Source organism: Nomascus leucogenys, chromosome 4 (assembly GCF_006542625.1).
Source record: "Nomascus leucogenys isolate Asia chromosome 4, Asia_NLE_v1, whole genome shotgun sequence".
Classification (NCBI taxonomy): Eukaryota; Metazoa; Chordata; class Mammalia; order Primates; family Hylobatidae; genus Nomascus; species Nomascus leucogenys.
In genome coordinates, this window is record NC_044384.1 from 114,535,502 (window position 1) to 114,558,273 (window position 22,772).

The window sequence follows — 22,772 nt, forward strand, 5'->3', positions numbered from 1 at the left end:
TATCCAGGCTGTTGTTTTTAAATATGGTGTTTGATCAAATTTAAGTTGCACTAAGATGTGTTATTAATTTATGCTCTGCCAGTGAAAGACAACATTGATTGTAAGACACATCCTGATTTCAGAGATGTTAGAATATGAAAAATGGCACATGTTAGAATTTCTGAAAAATGGTCTTTGGCTTTTAAATGTGGGGAAACCACAGCTGACAATGGATAGACTGTTATCAATCAAACTGTTCCCATTGCAGTTGTGGGAAAGCAACTTCTGTGGTCTGTAGGTGGAATCTCACAGATTTTGACAAGTTCAGTACAGAGAGGGGACTATAGTAGTAGCAGGCAGTGGGAAGGAGTTAGAGGCGGGTGCAGCCATGTCCCCTAGACAGGGAAGTAGAAGGTCTCTAGATGGGTGCTGATGGGTCACAGCTCTTCAGTCAGTCTTTTGCCAATAGTAGCCAGGGCTGGCTTCATTTTCTTCCTAACCCAATGACTTGGCCTGCACTTCTCTGCATCTTTTTTGAGATGGTGTCTTGCTCTGTTGCCCAGGCTGGAGTGCAGTGGCGCAATCTAGGCTCACTGCAACCTCTAACTCCCAGGTTCAAGCTATTCTTCTGCCTCAGCCTCCTGAGTAGCTGGGACTACAGGTGCATGCCACCACGTCCGGCTAATTTTTGTATTTTTAGTAGAGATGAGGTTTCACTATGTTGGCCAGGCTGGTCTCCAACTCCTGACCTCAGGTGATCCACCTGCCTCAGCCTCCCAAAGTGCTGGGATTACAGGCTTGAGCCACTGCGCCCAGTTTCTCTGCATCTTTTTTTTTTCTTTTTTTTTGAGATGGAGTTTCACTCTTTTCACCCAGGCTGAAGTGCAATGGCACGATCTCTGCTCATTGCAACCTCCAACTCCTGGGTTCAAGTGATTCTCCTGCCTCAGCCTCCCTAGTAGCTGGTATTACGGGCACTGCCACCATGCCCAGCTAATTTTTGTTATTTTAGTAGAGACGGGCTTTCACCCTGTTGGCCAGGCTTGTCTCAAATTCCTGACCTCAGGTGATCTGCCCGCCTTGGCCTCCCAAAGTGCTCAGATTACAGGTGTGAGCCACCGCACCCGGCCCTCTGCATCTTTTAAATGTCACTATTCTGTCAGAAGCCAGGCCGGAGTTATGGGAATTCCAAACAACTGCTTCTTGATGACTGCCCCTTAAGATAACCTGGGTGGTTTTCATTCTGTCCCCAACCTGAAAGAGGGCAGTTAAGAGGACTTCTTAGGACAATGCATCCAATATTTTACCAAAGTACTCCTTTTTGGAAGGTAAAGAAATTGGCGTGGCCCAGTTTCTAAATTTTGAAAAATATATTTATGGGAAACTTTGTATCATTTTATATAGTATGCATTTGTTTTGATATTTACTTATTTTTTGAAATTAATAACTTGGAAGAGGTGCCAAGTTATTCTGACTCTTGACCTGTACCCCTTGGACATTCTCATCCATGAATTTGAGAAATATGGTTGGAGGATCACCAGGTACAATAGGTCGATGGGCCACCAGGTCAGAAGAATGTGTATTGATGACAAGAGTTGGTAGATCTGGGTTCCAGTCTTGTTTCTTGTCATGAACTAACTGCATGATATGCCATGAAACCTATCTTCATTTGTCATAGTTTCTAATGTTTTGGGTAACAATATTTGTCCCATTTTTCTTAAAGGAAGTGAGTTTTGTGACTTAAGCTTCCATTTCCTCCTTTATAAGTGGAGATAATAGGCACTTCCTTAGTGGTTTATTTGAGGGATTAAATATAAGCACATATCACTGGGCTTGGCAACTAGAAAGGCAAAGCGAATGTTAATTATGCTGCCTAACTCTTAGGGGATTGATTTGATGATGAACTGAAAATAATTGCCACTTCAACCAACTATAAATGACTTCATACTACTTTGAAAATGCCTTTCTTTAGGGTATCTTTAATTTACTTTTGTCTATGCGTGAACTTAATTGGAGGACCTTTTCCTAAATGCTGTAGACTTTCCCCACATTAAAATCCCTAAATTATGAAACTTTCTTTCAGGTGACTCCATTGTTTTGCAAAGTTTCTTGCCTTGCTTTGATCATATTTTCACAACTGGATTCCCAACAGAAGTGTGGCAATCTGTAATAGAAAAGTTGGCAAAGAAAGGATTATGGCATGTAAGTAAAAGGAGATGGCTCTCTCATGGGGAGAGTACGTCCTTGATGAAATGATTTCTTTCCATTGGCATTGAGGGATTGTAATTTATTATTTGTTGATCTTGATGCCAGGGTAAATTTTTAACTAGGATATCATTAAAGATGAAAAGTCTTTGAGATAGATTAATTAGCCAGTTTCCATTTATTTTTAAAAATGGGAAAAACACTTAGATTGTGGTAACCTCACTCCTTGCTCTGTGTCTCCACTGTCATCAAAGAAATATAAAGTACAGATGCTAATGGTAATGTGGAATGCGAAAAACAAAGCTGTGTGTTCATTTTCACAATCCTTTTTTATACTGCTTTAGCTAATGTGTGCCCGGATGACCTATCTGGGCTGCTCACAAGGGTTCTCATGTGGTTTTGAGGGACTGCTAACATTTGGGTACTGGCTAAGTGAGGTTGTAGGACCTGAACCAATGGCCAGGAATCCATGGAATGGAGGAGTGGGTGGACTGCGGAGGTCTGGGCTTCAGTGTCACACAGATGTGTCCTTGAATCAGAATCCCCCACTTACTATTTTGGGCTAATTACTTCCCCTTTAAGTCTTATTTCCTCATTTGTAAGTTGCATTATATAAACCTATTTCTTCAGAGTTTTGGTGAGAATCAGAAATAATGGACAAGAGCACTCATCAGGTAATGTCTGTTGAAGGCCTGTAGTGCCAGGCATTGAGCTGAGGGGTTTTATAATACCTGGCATATTCTAAGTGCCCAGTGAATAGTAGTTGTCATTGGTGATAGGCTATAAATGCTCATGGCCAAGCTAGGAATTTGGTTAGAACAGCCCTGCTGGGCTTTCTAAAGCTGGGCAGTCCAGAAAAGTCACCAAAAGCAAGGGCAACCTATTAAGGACTCCTGATCCTAGCAGATTGGATGACTTTAGAATAGAGAATTCTTAAATTCTGGGCAAGGTAATGGATTCTATTGGAAATCTAATGAAATCTGTGGGGCTCTCTTGTCATGCACTGACAGTTGTGTGTATAGTTTCAGGGGGTTCATGGGAAACCTCCTGGAGTCCAGCCATGGGCTCCCTGAAGCTTACCCCCATATTAAAAAATCTTGGGAGGGCAGGGAGCAGGGATGAGGAAGGCAGACTGAACTCTTGGGGAACCAGTAGTCAGAAATCCAGGGTCCCGTTAAAAGACATTTGAGATATTTTCTCTTTGGATAAGGTAGCTGGCCTAAGAGATCTATAAGGATCCTTCCAGCTTTATTTTTTAAAAAGTTTTGAAATTCTGTGATTCCAAGTGCTAGGGTAGATCTGTGAGTAGGAGGCCTTAGGCCTCATTAGCAGGAAGATAGTTTAATTTATTGCACTCAGGAAAAGAACCTTGTCCTCTCTTCCCAGTGTAGGGTGGACATGAATAGAGCTCCAGGGCCTAGGTAGAGAATGAGAGAATGGGAGACAGGCAACTCCTAATAGATTATTATCCCAGCCAGTCAAGGGAGGGCCCAGGAATCCAGCCCAAGTAGCAGGTCCAACATCCTACTGCAGTGAGCCTCTAGTAATTCCCAAATACTGCAGACAGAAGCATCTTTTAAAAGGCCAGCAATCTGACCACTGGAATGCTGAACTTATCATGTGGGGTTGAGTGCTGGCAGCAAGGCTTGTTTAGGGCAAAAAGTTAAGACTGGGCATCACAGAGGTTGCAGTGAGCTGAGATTGCACCACTGCACTCAAGCCTGGGCAACAAGAGTGAGACTCTGTTTCAAAAAAAAAAAAAGAATGGGTATCAATCTGAAAGAAACTAGAAGTGAGATGTGGCCATGGGCTCAGTTCCTGTGGTCCTAAGTCCACTGGCAAGAGCCATACATGAGAGAGGTTGGAGCTGAGACTGGGTTTCCAGTCATGGTCATAACAGAGCTGGGAATTCTTAGACTTGTTAGCATACCTGAATGATCTCAGTAGGGGCTTCTCAGGATGTGCTGTGAGACCTGTGAAAACTGGCTTAAATTCTCTGGGATTCAGTCTCTTCAGCAACTTTAGATAGGGTCAGTAGTTTAACAACTGGGTCTCTGAAAAGAAAAGGTCCCGATTTGTAGCATTTGCTAACTTTGGTAGTGTAAATACTCTTACCATGGCCAATTTCCAGCTACTAATATGACATACAACACTTGAAGTTAGGAGGAGATGTGCATCATCAACTCAGTAGCTGATAGGAGCTGGCTGCAGCAGACTATTTGACAGTGTCTAATGGGCTGCAAGTACTTGCGGCTTTTAAAATGCTGATGTGCTGAATAATTGATTGGGATGGGATATTTCTAAAGGATTTGAGTCTTCCACTTGCTAAGCCTTAAGAACTTGGCAGGGAATTACTCCTTTTTTTTTTTTTTTTTAAATCTCATTGCAACTATACTGTGAAATGCTACATGACATCATCTGCTCCTGTCCTCAGCAGGCTTTGAGGAAGTGTGGAGGGGCCTTAGTTCTCAGCAGGAACAGGAAGTTGGCTAGACAGAGACTTTAACTGTCACAGCAAATAGCTGAAAAACTTGGCAAGCACTTTAAAAAAAGACAAGGCTAGAGAGTGGTTTTTTTTTTATTTGCTTGTTTTAAAGCTTAAAATAACTTTTTTGCTTTAATAACCTATGTGGAGAACATTATTATTCCAGCCTTTTCTTTTTGTCTTCTCCCACCAGTCATTTCTACTTCTGTCAGCAAAAAAAGACCGATTACCAAGAAATATTCATGTCCCAGAGTTATCACTGAAAAGTCTCTTTGAGGTAAGGTGATATATATATATATATGTATATATTTTTTTGAGACTGAGTCTCGCCCTTTTGCCCAGGCTGTAGTGCAGTGGCACGATCTCAGCTCACTGCAACCTCCGCCTCCCTGGTTCAAGCAATTCTCCCTGCCTCAGCCTCCCAAGTAGCTGGGATTACAGGTGCCTACCACAATGCCCGGCTGATTTTTGTATTTTTTGGTAAAGATGGGGTTTCGCCATGTTGGGCAGGCTGGTCTTGAACTCCTGACCTCAGGTGATCACCCACCTTGGCCTCCCAAAGTGCTGGGATTATAGGCGTGAGTCACTGCGCCTGGCCTCCTAAGGCGATTTCTTGAAACATACACTTCCTCGTGTCTGGTACTTTCTCCTTCAGCTGCCTTACCACAAATTTGTTATTTATAATAATCCTAGGCTTGGACCACAGCTAATCCAAGTTTTACTGATTCCATACTTTATGGGTAAAGGAGTTTGAAACTTGCTATTGATTAGTGACTTCCATAATTTGTCCTGTGTGTTTTTTTTTCCCCAGAAATACGTTTTCATTGGACTTTATGAGAAGATGGAACAAGTGCCCAAGTTAGTCCAGTGGCTCATCTCCATTGGTGCAAGTGTTGAGACTATAGGACCATATCCCCTTCATGCCCTCATGCGACTCTGTATCCAAGCCAGTGAGTCTTCTCCCAGTTTTCCACCCTCCAAGCTGCCCTTCCAGCCGAGTTCTGGGACTCTGTTGAGCTCAAGTGAAACTAGAATTAAACCACTTGAATGCAGACCATTTTAATATTCAAATGAGCTGATTATTCAAATGAATGAAGCAGCAGGGAAATAGTATCATTTTTATCTTTCCTGGCACCTAGTAGCTGCAGGAGGTCCAAACGGAAAGGATTGTGTTTCTAGACAGATCCTGGCAGGAGGATGGAGCCCTGGGACCCAAGGAAGGGACTTAGGACAGACGGCTGTTGCTGGGCAACACTTCCAGGAGACCTGCAGAGTTTCCTCCTTCCGGCATAGGCAGCTTTGCTCTATTTCTCTCAGTTCATTTTCACTCTAGCCCAGAGGGCTGACGGCTGTGTTGTGAGACACACAACACAGTCCCTTGGCTGAGGGGATCCCAAGGGAGACATGAGCTGTTGCTGATACAGTTTGGTTGTGCTTCTTTTAAAGGACTGCTATTTTCATGAAATTCTTTTTTAAGCTTTGCCATCTGGTTATAGGCTTTAACTTTAAAAATATTTTTATTTTATCATTAACACACACATATGCACACACTCACACTTTAGATAGAAGTTTGTTTTTCTTTCCAAGCACACGTGGCAACACTGTGGGACATTCACCCATAGCATTTTAGTGCCAGAAAGGGCCAAGAGAACTTGTCTAGTCTACCTCTTGTAGGCTGTATCATCTCCCCAGGAATGGGGGTGTGGGAGGTGGCCATGGGCTTGAGACCTGGAACCCCTGTCTTTGCTTTAGCCAGATTTGTCCTGCTGTTATTTGTTTCATATAGTGGGGAATTTATAAGATTTTTTTTTTTTTTTTTTTGAGACTTAGTCTCACTCTATTGCCCAGGCTGGGGGAGTGCAGTGACGTGATCTTGGCTCACTGCAGCCTTTGCCTCCTGGGTTCGGGCGATTCCCCTGCGTCAGCCTCCTGAGTATCTGAGATTACAGGCGCCCGCTACCACACCTGGCTAATTTTTGTATTTTTAGTAGAGACGGGGTTTCACCATGTTGGCCAGGCTTGTCTCAAACTCCTGATCTCAAGTGATCCACCCACCTCGGCCTCCCAAAGTGCTGGGATTACAGGCGTGAGCCCCACCATGTCTGGCCGAGAGATTTTATTCTTACGCAGAGATTGGTAGATAAAACATTTAAAAGTAAAGCCTGATTGAAAGCTACTTAATCTAATCCTCCCAGTTTCAAGTGAGGAAACTGGAATGCAGAGAAGTGTGGCTCTGGTTATGAATGTCATGATTCCCCATTGTGTCTACTTTTAAGTTAGTTCTTGTGATTATAGGTGGTATCAGTAAGATTGAGCCTTCAAGGTGGTATGTTTTAATCCTTGATTTGTTTCTCAGAGAACCCTGACATGGTGACAAATTGGTGTCCAAAGAGTTGGCAGAGGTGCGTGGCTTTCCTAGATCTCAGGAACTCCAAGGAAGGAGTCTGGGAAAAGAAATCAATATATATGTCTTATCGATAGTAATGTAGTAGGGTAATCTCATCAGAGATACTGGCTTGATTATTAAAGTGGAGGCTGTTGCGCCTCACCCAGATCCTCTTTGCCACCACCCCCCTCACCCCCACCTGCTGTCAATGTTAGCTGCTAACAACTCACAGCTGGCCCCTTGGGCAGAGAGTTGCTCTTTGTCAAAAGAAACCACTTCCCAGAGAGGTTCTCTCTGGACCTTGCCTCTCTCCCTGAGTGCATTCTGTAGCTCTTGATTGACTGACATGGGGATTCAAAAGGCCAGCCCCAGTGCCTCAAGGTAGGTCCAGGCTGTGGTGCATTCCTGCTGCAGGGCTGCTCATGAGGTCAGGCTGGAGTGACAGTACTGGTATCACTACCTTGCTTAGCTGCTTCCCCTACCTGTCCTGCCTTCCTTGCTCTTTTCTCATGTTATCTCTAGCTCAGTCACATGTATAAGAATCCCTGTCTCAGGCTTCTAGGGAACCTGACCTACGATGATTATGGGTAGCTTTCTATAACTCATCCTCTCACTTGACAAACGCCCGTGTCTCCCCACACCTGTTTGTGGTGAGTGGAAACGTATGTTGGATTCCTCATTTGGTTACCTTAGTGTGGTCCACATTGATTTGCTTTGCTGATTTTCTTTCTTTCTTTTTAATCTATTGCTGCTGCACAAATTAACTTTGCTGACTTTCTGTATGTGGAAAACATTAGTAAGTCATTTTAATTCCCTTCAGGAGAAAACCATCTTTTCCGGTGGTTAATGGATCACAAGCCTGAGTGGAAAGGCCGCATTAACCAGAAGGACGGGGATGGCTGCACTGTCCTACACGTCGTCGCTGCCCACTCCCCAGGATACCTCGTCAAGCGTGAGTAGTGGCACTACCCAGAGGGTGCGCTGTGGCTGGCTGGTGTCAGGCTTTGAGGACCCACACCACCGACTGCCTTGTTTTACCCATTCTATCCCTAGCTGGCTCAGAGGGCTAAACTTCCCCTTGAACTAAACTTGATTTTGGTGGGTGAGTGGGTAAGCTGTAATGCAGAAAGAAGGTGAGGTGAGAGAAGGAAGAATTGCTGGGCTTCAGGAGCTCTTTCACCTTGAAATGGCTTCTGTGGGGTTGAATCATTCAAAAACATGGGCTCCTGGCTGCCTTTTTTCCCTCCCTCATCACATGGTTACTCATTTTATTTTGTGCCAAATCTGTGTTAGCTGCCAGAGAGGAATCGTGAACTGAACTGCACATGGTTCTGCCTTCATGGCACTTAGAATCTACCACAGGGATTGCATCTTCCCATACCTGCTGGGGCCAGACCAGGCACATGAGGGAGTGAGGCTAGCACATGCAAGGAAAAGCTGGTTCTTCTGACACCGGTGCACCGTGTTAGCCCAGGAAGCAGGAAGGCTGTGTTCACTCTCTCAGAGCTCTCTGACGTCACTCATTTTTCTTGAAACTCTCAGACCCCTCAGTTTTTGCTTTCTGTTTGGGATAGAGAAGAACATACAATGGACTCTCAGCCTCTGTGGAAGGGAGGTGACAGGGAGTGGTGAGGAGCTTGTGCCTGGTGCTGCTGCAGCCTGGAGGTGATCATAGGAACCAGGCTGGGCTGTCATCTTTTCATGGCAAGAGATGTTGGACATTTGGATTTTTTTTGAGATGGAGTCTCAGTCTGTCGCCCAGGCTGGAGTGCAGTGGCACAACCTTGGCTCACTGCAACCTCCGCCTCCCAGGTTCAAGGGATTCTCCTGCCTCAGCCTCTCCTGAGTAGTTGGGACTACAGGCAAACACCAGCATGCCCAGCTAATTTTTGTAACTTTAGTAGCTATGTTGGCCAGGCTGTTCTTGAACTCCTGACCTCAAGTGATCCACCCGCCTCGGCCTCCCAAAGTACTGGGATGTAGGCATGAGCTACCATGCATGGCCAGAAATCTGGATTTTTTAAAACTGTGAAATCTTGTGATTTTTTAGCTGTCTGCTCAGATTTAAATATGCCTGTGAACTAGAACCAGTCTGAAGACCTCCTTTTGGGGACCCCTGGTCTGGTGGTTACTCGTAGGAAACTGCAGTTTCCTCTCTTCAGCATCTGTCATGAGGAGCCCAGTGAGGCTTGTTTCTCTAATGTCATTCCCACTGAACTGGGACCTAGGAACCTATATCTAGGGAAACAAAGGAGAAGGGGCCTATGGATTTTTGAGCTTTATTGAAATATTATTCATATACTATATAATTTACCTGTTTAAAGTGTACAGTTAAATGCTTTTTGATCTATTCAGAGTTGAGCAAGTATCATCACAATACATTTTAGAACATTTTTATCCTAAGAAGAAACCCCACATCCATCAGCAGTCATTCCATTTCTCCTATCTCCAAGCCCTAAGCAATCACCACTTTTTGTCTCTATGGATTTGCCTATTCTGGATATTTCATGTAAGTGGAATCACAGAATATGAGGCCTTTTGTGACTGGCTTCTTTCACCAGCGTATTTTCAAGGTTTATCTGTGTTGTAGAATGAATCAATACTTAATTCCTTTTTATTGCCAAATAATATTCTATTGTATAAATATACCACATTTGTTTATTCATTCTTCAGTTGATGGGTGTTTGGGTTGTTTCCACTTTCTGGCTATTATGAATAATGCTGCTGTAAATATTTGTGTACAGGGCGTTTGTTTTCATTTTTCCCAGCTAGATACCCAGGAGTAGAATTGCCGGATCGTATGGTAACACTATGTTTAACCTTTTGAGGAACTGCCAGACTATTTCCCAAAGTGGCTGTACCATTTTACAGTCCCACCAGCAGTGTATGATGATTCCAGCTTCTTCACTTCCTAACCCGTTATTTATTATCTGTTCTTTTGATGTTTTCTGTGTTTTAGTCCCTTCTTAAAGACAGTGATATTCTGGCAAACAACTAGCTCTTCAAGACAGAAGGCCTGAATTGTAGCATTTCTTGAGTTCCATGGTATAATCGGGTGTCTGATCTTTTGGCTTCCCTGGGCCATATTGGAATAAGAATGTGTTTTGGGCCACACATAAAATACAGTAACACTAATGATGGCTGATGAGCTTAAAAAAAAAAGAAGGTCCATGCACAAATCTCACAATGTTATAAGAAAATTTACGAATTTGTGTGGGCCATGGGTTGGACAAGCTTGGAAATACTCCCATGTGGCATAATTCATGGTACCAATGTGATGTCATGCAACACAGAGTTGGGAAGAGATGTGTGGTAGGACATTATTATATTTTATTTTTAGTATACAGATACATTTTCAGATAGATGTAAAGAAACCTCATCATAGATGATAGCAAAATGTAGTAAAAATTATTAGGAAGTGATGGGTTTTGTTTGTCATACAATTTTTTATTATAATTTTTATCAACCAGCTTGCAACATTTCTGGACCTTAAACAATTGGCTCTTGTGAACTAATATGAACTGGGTCTTAGCATACCACTGTGCTAAAGCTCACATTAGCCTAGTAATTTATGGTTAAAGAATGTGCCACACCAATCATTGTGCTCTCTTTACATATCTCTACCTTGTAAATCTTCAATTAAAAAATACTTCTTGTCTGACTCTTTGATTTGCAAAAAACACGTCTCCAGGTCTCCTGACATCCACGTGACATAGTGGCACGCTCCTGTAGTCCCAGCTACTCGGGAGGCTGAGGTAGGAGAATCGCTTCAACCCAGGAGGCGGAGCTTCCAGTGAGCTGAGATCGTGCCACTGCACAACAGCGTGGGCAACAGAGCGAGACTCTGTCTCAAAAAAAAAAAAAAAATCCAACAATAAATGTAGATGGAAGGAAGAAAAATTTTAAATCAACATTAATCAAAGACCATAGTAATACCTGTAGCTGTCAAGATCTACCTCAGCCTCCCAAGTAGCTGGGAGTACAGATGTGTGCCACTATGCCCAGCTAATTTATTATATTTTTAGTAGAGATGGGGTTTCACCATGTTAGCCAGGATGGTCTTGATCTCCTGACCTTGTGATCTGCCCTCCTTGGCCTCCCAAAGTGCTAGGATTACAGGCATGAGCCACCGTGCCGGGCCATTTTTCTCATTATTTTTTGTTTTGTACTGTCTTTGAAATCCAGCATGTGTTTCACTCTTTTCACCACACCTCATCATGCATTTCAAGTGCTCTATAGCCATATGTGGCTTACACTCTAACCTGTATGTGGCTTAGAATAACAATTTTATACTATTTCTTATAAACGCAGAAACCCTTCCAACTTTCTGAAAGTTGGGAGGATAAAACATAAAGTAAAGATAGGGCTGGCTGGGTGTGGTGGCTCACACCTGTAATCCTAGCACTTTGGGAGGCTAAGGTGGGTGGATCACTTGAGCCCAGAAGTTTGAGACCAGCCTGGGCCACATGGCAAAATTAACTGGGAGTGGTGGTGGGCACCTGTAGTCCCAGTTACTTGGGAGGCTGAGGCAGGAGAATTGCTTGAACTTGGGAGGCGGAGGTTGAAGTGAGCTAAGATTGCGCCACTGCATTCCAGCCTGGGCTACAGAGCAAGTTCCTGTCTCAAAAAAAGGAGGGCCTTTTCTTTCTTCAATTAGAGATGTCAACATAGGCTGCCAGTATGACCTCCAATGAATGAGGCTTTCAACTCTCACAGGCTCCTTCTTCTTCTGCTTTCTCCCATACCCTCTTCCTCTTCTTTTTCATCAGGGAAAATCTTGTCTCCATTTTTTAAAATGTTTTATTTTGAACTAATTTTAGACTTATAGAAAAGTTGCAAAAATGGTTCAGAGATTTTCTGTACTCCCCTCACCCAGCCTCCTCATAAAGTTAGCATGTTGTATAATCAAAGTTTAGGCCAGCACAGTGCCTCCAGCCTGTAATCCCAGCACTATGGGAGGCCGAGATAGGAGGATCACTTGAACCTAGGAGTTCAAGACCAGCCTGGGCAAAATAGTGAGATCCTGTCTCTATAAAAATAAACATAAAAAAATTAGCTGGGTGTGGTGGCACAGGCCGGTAGTCCTAGCTACTCAGAAGGCTGAGGTGGGAAGATGGCTTGAGGCCAGGAGTTCGAGGCTGCAGTGAACTACGATCGTGCTACTGCATTCAGCCCAGTCAGTTGACTGAGACCCTGTCTCTAAAAAATAAAATAAAAGCAAAGTTTTATTATCAAAATGAAGAAATTAACATTGATATAATACTGTCCACTAATATACAGACCTCATATGAGTTTCACTAGCTTTTTCACTAACGTAACTTTTCTGTTCCAGGATCCCACATTGCATTTAGTTTTTATGTCTCCTTAGTGTTCTGTAGTCTGTGACCATTCCTCAGTCTTTCCTTGCCTTTTGTTACCTTGACCCTTTTGGAGAGTAGTAGTCAGTTATTTGGTAGACTATCTATCAATTTTGGTTTGTTTGATATTTTGTTATGACTGGAATGAAGTTACATGTTTTTGGTAAGAATATTACAGAAATGATTTTGTATCCTCAGTGAATCATACCAAGGGGTTCATGATGTCAATACTTCTTATCACATTAACCTTGATTATTTGGTCAAGGTATGATGTGTGGAGCTTCTCCACTGTAAAATTACTATCTTTTCTTTTGTAGTTAATGAGTATCTTGGAGGGGATACTTTGAAACTGTGCACATACCCTGTTTCTTCTCAAACTTCTGCCCACCAATTTTGGTATCCATTTTGTAGATCTTGACAGCTACAGGTATTACTATGGTCTTTGATTAACATTGATTTAAAATTTTTCTTCCTTCTGTCTACATTTATTGTTTGAAAAAAATTTTTTTTTTTTTTTCTGAGACAGAGTCTTGCTCTGTCTCCAGGCTGGAGTGCAGTGGCACGATCTTGGCTCACTGCAGCCTCTGCCTCCCGGGTTCAAGTGATTCTTCTGCCTCAGCCTCCTGAGTAGCTGGGATTACAGGTGTGTGCCACCATGCTCAGCTAATTTTTGTGTTTTTAGTAGAGACAGGGTTTTGCCATGTTGGCCAGGATTGTCTCGATCTCTTGACCTCAGGTGATTCACCCACCTGGGCCTCCCAAAGTGCTGTGATCACAGGCGTGAGCCAGTACGCCCAGCCTATTGCTTGGAATTCTTCTGTAATGAAGAGCTGTTCCTTCTCCCTGTATATTCAATTATTTAATGATTTCGGTATGGACTCGGATGTTTATTTTATTCTATGGGATAAAATCCAATGCTATGATTATGTATTTTTTTTGCTAACATTGCTCCAGCTTTAGCCATAAAGCAGTCCTTCAGACTGGCTCCTGTGTTCCTTCAAAAAGTCCTCTTGAGCACTTCCTTACTTTCAGACACCACAAGGTGTTCCAGGTTCATATTGCGTGGTCCCTGTCCCAGCCCTAGAATCAACCACTTCTCTAAGGATCCCTGGTTCCTATTGGAGAATGTTAGAGGAAACAGGATCTGGTACTAGGTATGTATGCCATTGCTAAGCAGAGTGTCATTGTTTCTAGGACTTTTTGGCAGATAAGAGCTAGGACATACATGTATGTGCACTAACTGATGATACTACATCTATATTATTGTATCTCTCTGCATATGTCTATGTTAAAAAACATGAGTTTATATTGATATCTCTGATTCCAGTCCAAACACCATGATCATTCAGCCCTTTTTATTTGTAATATTGTTCATCTACAATATATTTACTTATTCAGTCTATGAATTTCAGACATAATACCTCTGTGAGAAACACATTTACTGACTAGATTTATATTCATTTTATGTTCATTTATATTCAGTGTTTTTTGTCTTTAGCCTTAGAGCATCCTGTTAAGATACTGGTAGTTCTTTTCTTTCCCACTCCTTTTACTATGGTTTTGTTAGTAATTTGTAGAACACTCAGACTCATTTTTTTAGTGTTTGTATTCCATTTTAGGATTTGCCCCACATCCTGATTGATTTTGTTTATATTTTGGGTATATGAGGGGCATGTGAAATATTACCATGGTTCTAGGAGTCAGAACTTTACAAAAGATAGGCTTAGAGAAATGTTACTTCCTTCTCATCCTTGCTCCCTGGCCATTTCCATTTCCTCCTCCTTTCTGCCCCCTGCCCATCCATCCAGCCTTATAGATAATCAGTTTCTTTAATTTCAGGCCTATTCTTTCTGCATTTCTTTTGCAGCAATGAACACACATGCTATTTTCTTATAGCTCCCTTTCTTTTTTTTTTTTTTTGCATGAAGAGTTACATTATATAGATAACTCTTTGGCACTTTTTCTTTTTTCTTCTCTTTTCTCTGTGGTTTTTTTTTTTTTTGAAACAGGGGTCTCACTCTATCACCCAGTCTGTAATGCAGTGGTGCAGTCTTGGCTCACTGCAGCCTCACCCACCCGGGCTCAAGTGATCCTCCCACCTCAGCCTCCTGAGTAGCTAAGACTAGACATGTGCTACCATGCCCGGCTATTTTTGTTGTTGTTGTTTGTAGAGACAGAGTTGCGCCATGTTTTCCAGGTTGGTCTCAAACTCCTGGGCTCAAGTGATCTGCCTGCCTTGGTCTCACAAAATGCTGAGATTACAGGCATGAGCCATTGTACCTTGCCTGATTTTTTTCACTGAGAGTGTGTCCTGGAAATCACTCCATATTAATTCATATGTATAAATGCGTATGTAGTTTTGTTAGATATTATCAACTTTTCATCCAGGAGAGGTTTGTACCAATTTGCGTTACCACCAGCAATGTATGAGGGTGCTTCTCTCACAACATTCTCACTAGCAGAATTTGTTGTCTTATTTTAAAAGGTTTTCTGGTCCAATAGGTGAGAATTGTTTTTCCAGTATAGTTTTAATTTGCATTTCTCTAATTATGTGTGAGGTTGAACTTTTAAGAATGTGTTTAAGAATCATTTTAATATCTTTTACTATGAATTACATGTTCATGTCTCTTTCCTATTTTTCTATATGGTTTTTGGTCCTTTGTCCTCAATTTTTAAGAATTCTTTGCTCATTAGGTCTTGTCTGTGGTATATATTTCAATTATTTTCTCCCAGTTTGTCAGTTGTCTCCTGACTTTGTTGTTTTTTGTCATGCAATTTGGTTTTCTTTTTATGTAGTCAAATTTATCAATCTATTGTTTATTGCCCCCAGATTTGGAGTTACAAAGTCTTTCCTTACACCAAAGTTAAAGAAGAATTCACCCGTATTTTCTTCAGGTGCCTGTAGTGTTTCATTTTTTTACATTTAGATTCTTGGTCCATTGTAGTTTATTGTAAGAATCTAGCTTTACTTTTTTCCAAATAATTACCTATTTGTTTCTGCACTATTTATTTAAAAGTCTGTTTTAACTTCAGTAATTGGAGATGCCACTAATGCTGAACTTGCTGTTCTATTCTATTTATCTCTTTGCCTATTCATGTGTTGTAGGCGTCTTTGAATCACCTTTCTAAAAACCAGTTTAAAAATTTTAAGTACACTTTATACCCACCAGGATGACTAAAATAAAAAAAGATAACAACAAATGTTGACAAGGAAGTGGAAAACTTGGATCCTTCATACATTGCTGGTGGGTAAGAAAAATGGCGCATCTGCTTTGGAAAACAGTTTGACAGTTGCTCAGAAAGTTAAACAATTAACCATAAGACCAAATCTGTCACTCATAGGTATATACCAGGAGAAGGTAAACATGCCCAAATAAGAACTTGTACATGATTATTCATACTAGCGTTATTCATAATAGCCAGAAAAGTGGAAACAGCCCAAATCTCTATCAACTGAGGAATGGATACACAAAATAGGCCATATCCATACAAGGGAATATTATTCAACCATAAAAAGGAAGTACTGATACATGCTACAACACAGACAAAGCTTGCAAGCGTTATGCTAGCTGAAAGAAGCAGACAAAAAAAGACCACGTGTTGTGTGATTCCGTTGATATGAAATGTCCAGAATAAGGAAATCCCTAGAGACAGAAAGTAGATTACTGGTTGCCAGGGGTTGGGGAAGGGGAGTAGAGAATGACTTAGTGTGTATGAGATTTATTTTAGGGGTGATGAAAATGTTCTGGAATTGGACAGTGGTGATGGTTGTACAACTTCATAAATATACTAAAACTAATTAAATTATATAGTTTATATTTATTTATTTATTTTTGAGAGAGATTCTCCTTGTGTCGCCCAGGCTGGTGTGCAGTGATGCGATCTCGGCTTACTGTAGTCTCTGCCTTCTGGGTTCAAGCGATTCTCCTGCCTCAACCTCCCAAGTAGCTGGGACTACAGGCATGTGTCACCGTGCCTGGCTAATTTTTTTTTTTTTTTTTTTTTTTTTGAGATGGAGTCTCGCTCTGTCACCCAGGCTGGAGTGCAGTGGTGCGATCTCCGCTCACTGCAAGCTCTGCCTCCTGGGTTCACACCATTCTCCTGCCTCAGCCTCCCGAGTATCTGGGACTACAGGCACATGCCACCACGCCTGGCTAATTTTTGTATTTTTAGTAGAGATGGGGTTTCACCATGTTGGCCAGTTTGGTGTTGAACTCCTGAGCTCAGGTGATCTGCCCGCCTCGACCTCCCGAAATCCTGGGATTACAGGCGAGAGCCACCACACCTGGGCAAATAGTACACTTTAAAAGAATGAATTTTATGTTATATGAGCTGTATCTCAATGGAAAAAATATTTTAAAGGGGAAAAATATTGAAAGTTCATGTTTTTGATTAAAAAAAAGTTCACTGGATGTGACTTGAGTTTAAGGTGCACAGGGTTGGAGATGCCACAGACCCATGACCCAGAACAGCTGAGAGGCAGTGAATGGTGGCTCTTCAAGTCTGCAATAAGAAAATGGCCTCCAATTAGGGGAACATCACACACCGGGGACTGTTGTGGGGTGGGGGGAGGGGGAAGGGATAGCATTAGGTGATATACCTAATGCTAAATGAAGAGTTAATGGGTGCAGCACACCAACATGGCACATGTATACATATGTAACAAACCTGCACGTTGTGCACATGTACCCTAAAACTTAAAGTATAATAATAATAACAAAAAGAAAATGGCCTTCAATTAAACTAAATTGCAAACAAGGGGAAAGAAACAGAATGGAAAGAGTAAAAAAGTTGGAGAATTTGTGGTGGAAAAAGTAGTAGATTGATGTGTAATGAAAGGGAAAGTGGACTATTTCCTCAAGTGGGAGGGATGTACAGATGCTACAGACCTACAGATGGAAGAATGTCATGATACAATGCTTGGTTACCTGAAGAAAATTTGGATTCTCCAGAGTTAATCGAAGCATTTATTAATTCCCAAATTAAGTAAAGAAAAGGAATTACAAAATACTTTATCTCACAGTAAATCTGATGACAGCAAATCAAAGAAGGAAAGAGATGCTGCTGAGAAACCAAGAGGGCTTGCTGGAGGTCTTAATCCTGAAAGAATAATTGGTGCCACAGACAGCAGTGGAGAATCAATGTTTCTCATGAGATGGAAAGATTCAAATGAGGCCGACTTGATGCTGGCAAAAGAGACAAGTGTGAAGTGTCCTTAAATTATAATTGCTTTTTACGAAGAAAGACTAACTTGGCATTCTTGTCCAGAAGATGATGTTAGTAATTGTTCACATTGTTTTATATATTTTTATATATATATTTATATATAGTTGTTGGGTTTGTTGTTGTTTTTTTTCATCAATAGCACTGGTTACTTTGAACAAAGAAACAAAAGGTCTCTGCAGTTGCTTCCTTTATCAGTAAAGAACATTCGATATCATGGTATATTATTTCCTCTGCAGTAAGAAACAGATTTTCTAAACGTTGGGGAAAATTCTCATAGTCATTAATCATAACTTGGCTTCTCATAAGCCTAAGGATCATTCTGATTGTTTTGTTTTTGTGTACGTATACATAAAATGCATATGTAAATTGTTTTCTTTCTTTCTTTTTTTTAAACAATTGCCAAAACAAAGTCACAAGTAAGCCCATGTTTCTAATATGCCATCATTCTGAGCAACGTAAGAGATAAATCACTTCTAGGTAAATTGAAAATTTTCCTGAAGCCACGTGTATCAAGTGAAATAAGTGATTCTAATTAATCAGACAATTTAAATTGATAACTTAAAAGCATTTATATCTAAAAATGCAATGGTTTGTTAGCAAATTCCTTAAAGAAAAATTTTATTATTGCCAACAACCCAGCAGCCTCCCTATGCAGATGAGGAAACTAGGAAAATCCTAGTACGTTTTAATTAAACAAGACAGTTAAATGGGCATTTAAAAAGATGCTTTTAGTGAGCCATTTCTTTTCTTTCTTTTTTTTTTTTTTTTGAACTTTTATTTTAGGTTCGGGGGGGTACTTTTGCAGGTTTATTATATAGGTAAACTGCATGTCATAGGGGTTTTGTGTGAAGATCATTTCATCACCTGGGTAATATGTATAGTACCTAGTAAGTGTTTTTTCTGATCCTCTCCCTCCTTACACCTTCCACCCTCAAGTAGGGCCTAGTGTCTGTTGTTTCCCTCCTGGTATCCAAGTATTCTAGTTGTGTAGCCCTCACTTACAGGTAAGAACATGTAAGTTGAAATCCCTGATGCTACGTTGACCAAAAGGTCATGATTCATGGACTAAGACGTGGATCATGGAAACTAATCAGATGGTTAGAGATGTTGGTAGTTTAGGACCTGCAGCTATAAATGAGTGAACAAACTCTTGTAATCTAAACCAGCGGTCCCCAACCTTTTTGGCACCAGGGACTGGTTTTGTGCAAGACGATTTTTCCACAGATGGCAGGGTATAGTTGGGGGTGGGAGAAGAGGATGGTTTTGGGATGAAACTGTTCCACCTGAGATTGCCAGGCATTAGTTAGATTCTCAAGAGTGGCAACATAGATCCTAGATCCCTCACATGCGTAGTTCACAACAGGGTTGCACTCCTATAAGAATCTAATGCTGCTGCTTATCTGACAGGAGGCGGAGCTCAGGCGGTGATGCTCGCTTTCCTCTGCACACCTACTGTGAGGCCTGCTTCCTAATAGGCCACAGACCAGCACCTGTCCACAGCTGGGGGGTTGGGGACCCCTGATCTAAACTATTGACTCGCATGTTTTTTCTTTACCTCAACTTATTCCTTACATGTAGGCTCAGTCTTTTCAGTATTTGTTTCACTGGTTCAGCAGAAGCCAGGAAAAACAACTTTGTATTAATCAGAATGTTATCCAACTGTGTATTGTTTATTATTTAAAATACTGGTGAATGATGGTCAATAAATAGTTTTATATTCCTTGAAAAAATTCAGACACTTTCAAAGAATATGATAAAAAGTAAATCTCTTTCTACAAAATCAACTACTAAAACACTTTTTTTGTGAGTCTTGCTAGTAATGTATATGTATAATGCCAGTTTTTTCCCTTTTGAATATAAATGTAGGTACACTGTACATTCTGTTCAGCAACTTGCTTTCTTCACTGAACAATGTATCTTAGTCATCTTTCCCTAATAGTATCTGCATGGCAGTTTCATTTTTTTAACAGCTCATACTAATAGACGGTTAAATGTATTTTAGTTCATTTTGCAACTGAAAACAAGGCTTGGAGACCATTCTTTTACATACATGTTTGTGAATCAGTGGGGTTGTATCTATAGGATGATTTCCTCATTAAGAAATTGCTTGTTTGAAGGAGTTGTACATGTTATTTATTTGGATATATTTTAATTTTATTTAAATTTTAAATAATTAAAAAATCAAAAGGTACAAAATGTATACATCAAGAGTCTCTATTCTACTCTGTCCATTAGGCACCAAGGAATGAATGTTACTAATATCTTACATTTTTTTCTGCAAATATTTATGATGTACAAGTAAAAGCATATATGTTTAAGATGTGCTAGCATATTGGTATGCATTTGGATTTTGAAAGCTATTGCCAACTTAAACCCCAGAAATGTTGCCTGAACACTGGGTTTATTATCTCCTTCTTAAGTATTTTTTGGTACATACAGAATCAAGAACTTTCCAGATTATTTAAGTTGGCCTAAATTTTAAACCCATTTGAAAAAATTGGCAGTGTCAGCTGGGCCTTAGAAATCTTCAGCTTTGTTTGTAGTTTGGTGGGTGCTTGTTGTTACAATGGTCTCATTGGCTTTGGTGCATAGAGATTTGAGAGGCCCAGGACGGCAGAGGCTCAGGAACTCACCAGAGCGGGGCAGCAGCATAACCCAAGTCTAGGTATGGTTAGCTCCTGAAATTGAAGAAGTGAGGTTGGATCATTGCATCTGTCTTGGTTAGAAGCTACACTCAAACTGGTTTAGGCAAGAAAGAGAATTTATTGTCTCATGTGACTGAAGACTCCAGAGTTTGGTTCAGGTGCTTGCTTCAAAGCTGTCTTTACGAGTCTGTCTTGCCTCTTACTCCTCTGTGTGAAGAAATAACTATGTTCTAATGAAAATCAAGTTTGATATGTTCATTTTGAAAGTGGTGTTGGGAGGGTTGTTGGGTTTGTTTGTTTTCATCAATATTGGTTTGTGGTTATTTCTTCTTTCTGTTAGTTTTGTTTTTAGACAGGCTGTCTTTCAGTTAAGGCCACCAGAACCTCAGGCTTATTTCTGCCAATTTGTCAATCTCAGTCAAAGAGGATACCTCCTCCCAATAGTTCAGTACAAGTCCTCCTAGTGTGTCTTAGTGACCTGACTTTGGTCACATGTCCTCCTTATGAACCAATCAATCACTGGAGCCAGAGGAATGGAATGATCTGATTGGCAAGGCCCTGGCCAGGATTCAGCCTCTGGAGGAGGGTATGGGACAGAGCTAGAAGAACAGAATGATCTGAATGGCCAGATCCTGGTTAAGTGTTAGCCCCTGGACCTGGGGGTTGGTGAAATGGTAGAGAATGTGGTTGTCACAGGGGTGTGTGTCAGTCCGTCTGGTGTTCACACCATCAAATCAGGTAAGGCTGAGAGAGAGGAGGTGTCTCAAAGGAAAACTGGGTGGTTCTCAGAAAAAGGGAGAATGGATACTGACCAGACAAAAAAATAAGTCCGATTTGTTGGTGGTTTTCAAAATTTGCTTCCTTATCCCCTTAAAGAATTTTGAAAACCTGTGTACCTCTCTGCATGTATTTAAGTTGACATCTGGAATTTTGTATAATTTTGTACACATGGATATTTTAAAATAAAACTGTTATTTCACTTCTTTACTTGTATTTAATAGAATGGAAATGATGTTCTCCCAACATTTCTGTGATCGTAAGGCTCTAAGCATTACTTTTTTTCTGGATTGAATTATTACTAATTATCAATATGGAGCTTATTAAAACAACATAAATATAGTGAAATTTCTATAATTGTTAAACATAAAAATAAAATTCTAGGGGGAAGTAGATAGGGGATGGATTATGTAGTGCCTTTTAAAAGAGGTTTTGCAGGTTTCAGTTAGTTTTAATTGTCCTTTGGACAGATAGAAAGTCCGGCATGAGGAGGTAACCGCTTGAGCTAACTCCGACCCTTTAATTGTCCTTTGGGTTGATACCCTGGAGGTTTACCCTCTTTGGGGCAGTATACTATAGTTATGCTGTGTCACCATACACTTAGTGGCTTGAAACAATACCCATTTATTATACGTCAGTAGAGTGACATGACGTGACTGAGTTTTCTGCTCAGTGTCTTGCAAGGCTAAAAGTGTTGGCTTTGGCTATGTTCTCATCTGGAGTTCTGGGCCTGCTTTTAAGCTCACATGGTTGTGGAAGAATCCAGTTCTTTGCCATTGTTGGATTGAGATCCTGGTTATTAGCTAGAGGCTGCTCTGGTTATTAGCCAGAGGCTGCTCTTGACTTCTGCAGGCCACACACATTCCTTGTCGTGTCTCCTTTATGTTCAGAACCAGCAGAGGAGAATTTCTTGTGCATCAAATCCCTCTCATACTCTGAATCTCTGACCTTTAGAACTTTGACCTTTAGGACTCATGTGATTAGGTCAGGCCTCTCTGGATAATCTCCCTATATTAAGATAAACTGATTTGGGACCTTTGTTTCATTTGCACAGTTTCATCACAGCAGCACCTAGGCTAGTATTTGATTGAATAACTGGGAAAAAGTGTGGATGCACAGCAGGTCAGAAATCTTGGGGGCTTAGAATTCTGCCTACCACAGTGAGATTCTCGATGGGTAGGAAATATGACTTATTTTTTTTTTTTTTGTAAAGTGGGAGAAGGGCAGTTGCCTTCTCAGGAGGTGAATTTTAGGAAAGCTTACATACGGAAGTTGGAGATTAGGCATTGAGTCATTTAACTCTCTGTGCCCATTTAAGTCTTTGTGTACCCCCAGGGATATACCTGTTTCATTCCGCAAACAGTTGCATCTGTGACCACAGACATACGTTGATGTTTGGCAAATGGATACATCAGAGCAGCAAATAGAGTTGGCATCCAGGGAGTTGGGGCTGGGAGGGTGGGAACAGTGACAACAAAATAGCCCCTGATGCCAAAGCAATCACCGCTTTCATGTCCTGTCTCCAGGCAGACTTTCTCCTGGAAGAATATTTTGTTTCCTCTCTAGGGAATAAAGAAATCTGAAGTCACAGCTTGATGTTATACTTACAGCTGTAACTGTTGCTTAGTAACCAGATTTCCCCTCTCCTTGCTTGTTACCAAGGAGAGGGGAGAAAGGTAGAGAGAAGCGCACTTCTGAACCTCTTGAAAGCT

General features: G+C 41.1%; 1 protein-coding gene and 1 pseudogene across 2 annotated transcripts in view; both read left to right on the forward strand.

The window, feature by feature from the left end:
- Positions 1–22,772, forward strand: part of TRANK1 (tetratricopeptide repeat and ankyrin repeat containing 1) — a 124,602-nt gene that overhangs the window by 47,599 nt on the left and 54,231 nt on the right. For both annotated transcript variants that reach the window (XR_004029793.1, XM_030812149.1), the window contains exons 5-8: positions 2,063–2,181; positions 4,863–4,946; positions 5,481–5,619; positions 7,876–8,007. Coding sequence is in view for 1 of the 2 variants with exons in the window: in XM_030812149.1 (XP_030668009.1) it covers positions 2,063–2,181; positions 4,863–4,946; positions 5,481–5,619; positions 7,876–8,007 (474 nt within the window). In the remaining variant the exon portion in view is untranslated. The remainder of the gene's footprint in view (positions 1–2,062; positions 2,182–4,862; positions 4,947–5,480; positions 5,620–7,875; positions 8,008–22,772) is intronic.
- Positions 17,140–22,452, forward strand: LOC105740286 (annotated as a pseudogene).